Source organism: Ammodytes marinus (genome assembly GCF_949987685.1).
Source record: "Ammodytes marinus genome assembly, chromosome: 11".
NCBI lineage: Eukaryota > Metazoa > Chordata > Actinopteri > Uranoscopiformes > Ammodytidae > Ammodytes > Ammodytes marinus.
Window position 1 is genome coordinate 2107913 of NC_137215.1, and position 8204 is coordinate 2116116.

General features: G+C 39.2%; 1 protein-coding gene across 1 annotated transcript; it reads left to right on the plus strand.

The window, feature by feature from the left end:
- Window positions 1–1042: 1042 nt before the first annotated feature.
- Window positions 1043–6677, plus strand: LOC307257400 (uncharacterized protein). Its single transcript, XM_080036627.1, has 4 exons — window positions 1043–1143; window positions 4405–4584; window positions 5032–5128; window positions 6233–6677. The coding sequence occupies exons 2-4, from the start codon at window positions 4420–4422 to the stop codon at window positions 6370–6372; spliced, it is 402 nt and encodes a 133-aa protein (XP_079892753.1). The 5' UTR covers window positions 1043–1143; window positions 4405–4419; the 3' UTR covers window positions 6373–6677.
- Window positions 6678–8204: the final 1527 nt, after the last annotated feature.

An 8204-nucleotide genomic window follows, 5' to 3' on the forward strand; every position in this document is an offset into this window, starting at 1 on the left:
TTACTTGAGACTAGTAATAGAAAGGTGTGTGATTCATGCAGAAGTTTGGCTGCAGGCTCTCGAAGGTGCAGTCTAATGTGTCCATGGCACAGCGCCCACAGAGCCACAGAGCAATTATCTCTTTCTTTAGAACTGAAGCAAAAACAGATGACACAGTATTCTGTGTAATTTCGTCAAGGAAAAATTTCTAGTGAAGTTAAACAATGAGGGCAGTAAATATTTACTTAAGTTTAGTTCTCTTGCAGACACTTCACCCTTGAACTGTGGATGGCATAGTAAAAATATTACCGCTTTTGTCCAAAGGGGTCGCTAGAATTAATAAAAACTGAAAGTTCCTCGGAGCATCTTTTTAAAGTCTGTATAACTTTTGTTCTATTTTGGTCTCATCATGGCCCATTTTAATTTATTTATTTATTTTTATTATAACTGATATATTTCTATGCAGAGCTGTGTTTGTTTTCCTATTTCTTATTTGATGTTGAATAATAGACATAAATAAAATACTTATTAATAATTTCTGTTTTTATTTTATATAAGTTTGATTTTGGTGTTTTATTAGAAGACATGTACGTTTTGGGGTGTTGGGTTTGCAATTGCTGTTGTCTGCATGCTAATATACATAACATTCTATATCAGGTTATCAATAAATATGGAGACACACAAGAGGTTCAAGTGTAAAAAGTAACAATAATTCATTAACATAAACATAAGGTTAAACACAGAACCATAAAAGTACTGTGGCATATGTCAGTCAGTTAGTCAGTAGTGTAGGTTTGAGTGAATGTATTGTACGGTGCGGTGAGGTGGGTGTTGTAGACTGTAAAATAATGTAACAAAAAGCCAAAAGTCAAAAGAAGTATAAGGGTGTCTGTAGAGGGAGAGAGCCGATGAGCAGACTGGTGAGGACTTGTCTGCAAGCAGGGAGGAGTTAGCCAACAAGTTCCACCATGACAACTAGAGGGCCGTCACATGCGCGTCAGGTATGGATCCCCTATCCCCCTTTCACCTGAGACGAACCGACAAATCAGGCATTCACATTCAGACCAAACTAACAACTTCCTCTTAGTGAGTTCAGCTACAGGAGAGAAAAGTGTAAAACTCCAACACTGCTGCTTCAACCTGCCGACACTCCACACACTGAAGGTGAGTTTGATGAAAAACAGGACTCTGTACGGAAGACCATTAGGTTATTTAAGGTGGAGAGAAAAAAGGAAATGTTTTGTATTTCTTATCGTGCACTTTAAGAAACATTTTTTTGTTGAAAATAATCAGAACACCAGTGCACTGACCATCTGGAACAGGCTTCACCAGTCACTTAAATTACATTCTCTTCCAACTTATGGGCAGTTAAGTACAATGGTGCTAAATATTCCTGTTTTTAAGTTGTAACAGTTTTTAGTGATTTACATGTGCATGATTTAATCTTTTTCTAATTTCCTTGTTTTTAAATGTTATTTCATGGTTGCTACAGAGTCTTGCATGTCTCTGTTTATATCCCAGGCATGGGTATTTTGCACTTCATGCACTGTTGGTATATTGAGGTCTTACTGGGTCCAGTAGACCCGAACAGCCTGAATGTAATATAAATGTCTAGGGGGGGTGTATAGTGTGTGTTGACCAATTTTTTTTCTGATATATGTTCTTCATGGTAAATGAGCCAAGGCCAATGAGTCTCAGTTTGAAATCATAATTAATAGTTTAATTTTTATTTTGATAAAAATGAAAATGGGTCCCAAAGACCCGAACACCACACACGGGTTAACATGATTTTAGTAGTTTTATCTTCTCCTGAGTAATTTTCTTTGTTTTATGCAGGGCAATAGTTTCACCCTTCTGAAACGGAGTTGCATCTTTTCCAAAACCATAGCATATGTCTTCTGACATGGTTGTTTTAAGAAGTAAGAAGCTATTCACTGCATCAGTTAGGCTTTAATAACTTGTTGCCAACTGAAACATATTGACAGTATTGACTGCAGTTTTTATTTTTTTTTCAAATATTCTTTTGGCATTTTTGCTTTATTGGACAGATTTTGTAGAAACATAGGTGAGGTGGGGCAGAGAGGGCGGGCAGGATTCGAACACGGGTCTGCTGAGGGGCCTGTGCCCATGGGGGGACGCCCTTACCCACTGCGCCACAGGCGCCCCAATGACTATAGTCTTTGAACGATTAAAAGCTCTTGCCTATTTGCCTAGTAAAATCAAGGTGGTGACATTTCTCACTTCCTTAACATAAGCAAATATATATTCGATATGTTAAGTCATTCTTAAAGCTCTCCATTTGTAGATGATTTTCTTCACGTGGACCGATGGAGCTCAAACTTTTTTATATGAATTTATAGCTGTCCCCAGACAAATGTGCAACATCAAAACTCTATTCCTGAGATCCTCTGAGATTGTTTTCCCCTTTGAGCATGTCTGACCTGTATGGGTTCAGTTTGGTGGGCCTGAACTGACCTGGTTTTATCTTTGTTTTATCTAATGCCGCCCAATTTCTTCCCTAAAGATCTCTCACTACATTGGTCTATTTCATCAATCAATTTGGCCCACCTGGTCGTGTTTACCTTGCTTGATTTAAGCAATGCAGCTCAGGGTTCACAAACTTTTGCACATACAACAGTTGTCAAATAATTTGTTTTATCTGTTTTAACAATTGATTTCTGGAAAACAAAAATGTTGAATTGATAAACAAACATCTGTTATTTAACGCGTTACCGGCATCGGACCTCTTTTTTCAGTAACGAGTAATCTAACGCGTTACTATCTCCAAACCAGTAATCAGATTAAAGTTACTCATCAAAGTCACTGTGCGTTACTTTTTCTGTCATTTTCCTTAGTGAAACATTTTACATAACTGCACAAATGACTGCGATTGCGATTTAATGTAAATAAATGTGCGCGCATGTGTCTCTAAACGCTCCAACTGCTCCTCTCGTCTTTTTGGTAGCACCCCTCGTCTCTGACATGCAGCGTGAAATATAGCGTCTGGCGTCTGCTATGGGGATATTTAGGATTCGGGTACGGTGACGTTGAAGAGATAGAAGTGTTTAAAACTTGGAAACGTATAGTCACGTGGCGACCGGTGGCCGCACACACCCAGTCTATCAACACATGAGACATCGCAGAGAAAAGTCAAATTAATGCATGAGAGTGAAGGGCCAAGCACATTAAGTTTAAAGACACTGCTACTGTCTTTGCACTTTGGAGGAATGCATTTATTTTCATGGGGGGAAAAAGTTTTTTTTCATTACATTTTTCAAACCATAATTTGTATTATTTTGAAAACAGTATGCCTATAGGCTACTAGCCTACAAGCTTTATTTTATATATTTTCAATGATTCTTAATATGTGCATGTTTTAAATTGAGATATATGGGTTTCAAAATCTGTAAAGTAACGTTTAAAGTAACTTGTAATCTAACTTAGTTAATTTTAACATCAAGTAATCAGTAAAGTAACTAAGTTACTATTTCAAGGAGTAACTAGTAATCAGTAATCGGATTACTTTTTCAAAGTAACTGTGGCAACACTGGTTATTTCATATAAAAAATACTGGTATTGATAAAAATGAATTAATAATGGTTAAAATAAATAAAATCCCAAAAGTCTCAAGGGGTTCACAAACTTTCAAACAGTACTGTATGTGTGTGTCTGTAGGCAGGCATTCATATTAGGATACTAAGAAAGGAAGTAGAAAATCATTTGCTAATCCTTCTAATTTACCACATATTTTATACGAGAACAACATATAATTCATCCACAAGCACAGAAATAGTTAAAATTAGATTCATCAGCGCTTATTTAAAAACAGTCAAATAGTATTTCCACAGTATTTCACTCTCTCTCTCTCTTTCTCTTTCTCTTTCTCTCTCTCTCTCTCTCTCTCTCTCTCTCTCTCTTACCCAGTAGCTGGCAAGAGTGGCACTGCCCCCTGCTCACTTCCTTAAAATAAGCAAATATATATTACTAGGAAGGAACATATTGCACGTATTCACTAACCATCATCACCTCACACTGTTTGGATGCAGAGGACAACACATCAGACATCGGTTTAGAAACTCATTGGTTAAGGAACTCAAGTAAGGTGAGGTCTTGTAGCTTTCAAATGGGAATTTTGTGAGAATATATTATAGAGATCATTTCAAAGAAAAAAATACTAGGAGTGTGAATCTTTGGCATTGTTGTAAATTATAGCATGAAAGAAGAATAAAGTTACGTAGTTTTTATGTTTAAAAAGTAGAATCAACTGATTGTGATAATATAAACACACAAAGGAAAACTTAAGACACATGGTAAAAAATTGGTTTAGGCTAGCTGCCTTTTTCCTCAAACTTGCCACTGTCTAAAATAAAAGTCACTAGTAACAGTGTGTTAAATTAATAAATGCATTTTTTGATTCGTCATCAGGTTTCACAGTGAAGAATGGTTGATTTCAACTTCAACACCTCACAGAATGGAAGCTACAACAACTTCAACTACAGCGATCCTTATGAAAAAGTTGGATTCATCATCCATGTGGCGACATGTATAATCATCTCTATCAGCCTTCCTCTGATCCTTATGGCCATCTACTCTCTTTATTCTCTGGTATGTTCATTATGACTGAGATTTATTCATTTACTGTCTGTAGAATGTGTCTGTCATTAAGTCTGTCCAGGATAAAGAGTTGTTATTACCTGTATATTCTTAGGAAAATTTGACTATATTTAAATGTGGACCCTAACCACATGGGTGGCTGCATTCCAGCCTTCTGTTAAATGTTACTGTGGCTGTGGCAGTTGGCTACAAATCAAAGACAATAATAACAATTTGTACACCATCATTTGTATTTTGGTTTGATCAAAAAGCAATCAAGGAACATGTGAAATGCAATATATTTGATAACCATAGATTTTTGCATTATGTTATTGTGAGCAAATGGACATTTAGCTCAAAGAGCAATGCTGTCCGTGGCCTCAAAGACGTAATATGATCGCTGTAAACTCTCAGGGCCAGATTTACTAAAAATAATATTGTGCAAATGTTTTCCTGCAGGTGCAAAATGATAATGTTGCTCCGATCTACGTCATCAACCTTCTCATCTCCGACCTCATTCAGCTCTGCTGCATGATTGTTGTGGAGGCACATTACGGTGGGAATGCACGTCAGGTTTGGCCGATACGCAGTGCCTTCTTTTCTATTCACCTATATGGTGTTGTGGTCAGTGTTGGCTTCATGGTGTGCTTCGCCCTGGAAAGGTAGCTATCTGTCTATGTGTTAAACTGCTTTCATGCCTGATCAATGTCTTATTATGTTATTCTGAAGCTACTCAAACTCCATGTGTCTGTCTTGTATTACAGGTATTTGGTCATCGTCTATCCACTGTGGTACCGCTTCAGAAGAACTATCAAGAGCTCTGTTGTGGTCGGTGTCCTAGTCTGGGTTGTTCCTCTTGTCCCTCTACTCACGTTTCATTTACGGGCTATATCAGTAGTACATATCTACATATACGTCATCCTCCTCCTGCTACCCTTGCCACTGTTCATCTTCTTCCTGGGTGGGACCCTCAAAGCCCTGTCTGCTTCCATCTCTGTCTCCTCTGAAGAAAAACGAAGAATTGTTGGGATTTTGGTTCTGGTGCTGCTCATTTATACTCTGCTGTTTTTGCCCTTCATAATTTTGTTATGTTCTCTTCTAAGTACAAGTTCTGAGATTCATACAATCCACTTCAAACTAAGCTTTGCTGATGTAGATAGTTTGATTGGATCCCTCTCCTACCTGTCCTTAATGCTTCTTAGGTTAAGTCCCCTTGCAGACTTAGTTCTGTATATTTTCATGAGGAAAGGGGCCGTAGACAAGCTGTTGGCCTCTCTGTGTTGTTGCAGAATGGACAACAATGATGTCAGCAGCCCAGACAGTAATGATGTCACCAGGCCAATAGTTTGAATAATGACAAGATGTAAATACACAGTCAGCTTTAGAGAGAGAGAGAGAGAGAGAGAGACAAACAGACAGAAAGAGAGAGAGAGAGAGAGAGAGAGAGAGAGAAACAGACAGAGAGAGAGAGAGAGAGAGAAAAAGACAGAAAGAGAGAGAGAGAAATGAATGAAACCAGAAAGAGAATGTAGACAAAAAGAAAATAACAGACTGGCAGGTACCGTCATCCATTTGATATCCAAAAAATAAATCATTGATATGATGTTTGACCTATATCTTTATTATTGTATATATTCTTAAATCTGTATCTCTAACACAGAGAACTTAAAGCTACAAGGAACAAACCAGGACCAGCACAGAAGTCTAACAACAAACGACCACTCGGGTTCAGATCGGGGAGGCCGTTCCTCCCAATCACACATCTCCAGGTGTCTCCATCGTTGCCCACGTGCACGTTGAAGTCTCCCAGCAGAACTATGGAGTCCCCTACCAGAGCTCCATGCAGGACTCCGTTCAGGGTCTCCAAGAAGGCCGAATACTCCAAACTGCTGTTTGGTGCATACACACAGACAGGGACAGTCAGAGTCTTCCCACCCCATAACCCGAAGGCAACCCTCTCGTCCACTGGGGTAAACTCTAACGCAGTAGCACCCAGCCGGGAGCTCGTGAGTCTCCCATCACGGGCCCGGCGCCTCACACCTTGGGGAACTCCAGAGAAGAATAGAGTCCAACCCCGATCCAGGAGTACGGTTCCAGAGCCGAGACTGTGCGTGGAGGTCAGCCCCACCAGATCTAACTCGTAGGCTCCACCTCCCGCACCAGTTCCGGCTCCTTCCCCCACAGCGAGGTGACGTGTCCCCAAAGCCTCTGCTGCCCGGGTCTGGTCCGTCGTGGTCCTTCACTGCCCCGTGAGGCAGCACACCGACCCCAGCGGTTCCTTCTTCTGTCTGTGCCCGGCCGGGCCCCATGGCAGACAAGCGGGCTCCAGACAGGGGCCCCGTGCTTCCTCCGGGCACGGTCTCTCTTCCTCTGACTTGATTTTCCATGAGGTCTTTTTTGAACCATCTTAGTCCGGCCCCTCAGCTGAGACACTTTGCCTTGGGAGCACTAGGCTCCAGACAGCACAGCCCTCAGGTTCACAGGGACACACACACCTCTCCACCACGATAAGGTGATGGTTCCCGGAGAGGTTTGTATAAATAATTGTTTCTAAAAAATATGTTTTATTAATATGACCCCCCCCAATTATTTGTATTATCATTATTATTTTTTCATATATACTGTACATGTGTGTGTCTGTAGGCAGGCATTCATAAAAGGATACTTAGAAAGGAAATAGAAAATCATGTGAATCCTTCTAATTTACCATATTTCATACTAAACAACATATACATCAACCACAAGCACAGAAATAGTTTAAATGAAATTCATCAGCGCTTATTTAAAAACAGTCAAATAGTATTTCCACAGTATTTCACTCTCTCTTACCCAGTAGTTGGCAAGAGTGGCACTGCCCCCTTCTCACTTCCTTAAGATAAGCAAATATATATTACTAGGAACCTATAGCACGTACTCACTAACTGTCATCACCACATACTGTTTGGATGCAGAGGACAACACATCAGACATCGGTTAAGGAACTCATTCAGGTGAGGTCTTGTAGCTTTCAAATGTGAATAATGTGATAATATATTATAGAGATTATTTCAAAAGGAAAAATAACTAGGGGTGTGAATCTTTAGCATTGTTGTAAACTATGGGATGAAAGAAGAATAAAGTTACGTAGTTTTTATGTTTGAAAAGTAGAATCAACTGATTGTGATAATGTAAACACACACAGGAAAACTTAAGACAATGGTAACATTTATTCATGCTTGTATATTGTACAGATACAACCAAATGAAAAACATTTGTAGGTTTAGTCTAGCTGCCTTTCCTCAACCTTGGGAATCTCTAAGATAAAATGTAATTACTAGTAACATAGTGTTAAATTAATAAATTCGATTTTTTAAATGTTTTGATTGAAACTCATCAACAGGTCTCACAGTGAAGAATGGGCAGTTCCTTCACCAACACCTCACAGTACAGCAGCTACTACTACACTTACGGCTACAATTACAATTTTTGTTTCCAAAAATTTAGCAAAAAAGAAGCTTTCTAAATAACTAATTAATTCTAAACTAAACGAAAAGCTAGAACAAACATTTAATCCAAGTGGTCAAAATGATATGAGCACCACAGTACTTGCTCCACCTGGTAACATTGCTGGACTGCCTGGCTGCCATACACAG

What these genes read in the sequence shown, in the direction of transcription:
- LOC307257400 (XM_080036627.1), top strand. Translation starts at nt 4,420, where the DNA reads ATGGTTGATTTCAACTTCAACACCTCACAGAATGGAAGCTACAACAAC. An exon ending in TCTACTCTCTTTATTCTCTG is followed by an intron (nt 4,585 to 5,031) that starts GTATGTTCATTA and finishes GTTTTCCTGCAG; the next exon opens with GTGCAAAATGATAATGTTGC. An exon ending in TGTTGTGGAGGCACATTACG is followed by an intron (nt 5,129 to 6,232) that starts GTGGGAATGCAC and finishes TCTCTAACACAG; the next exon opens with AGAACTTAAAGCTACAAGGA.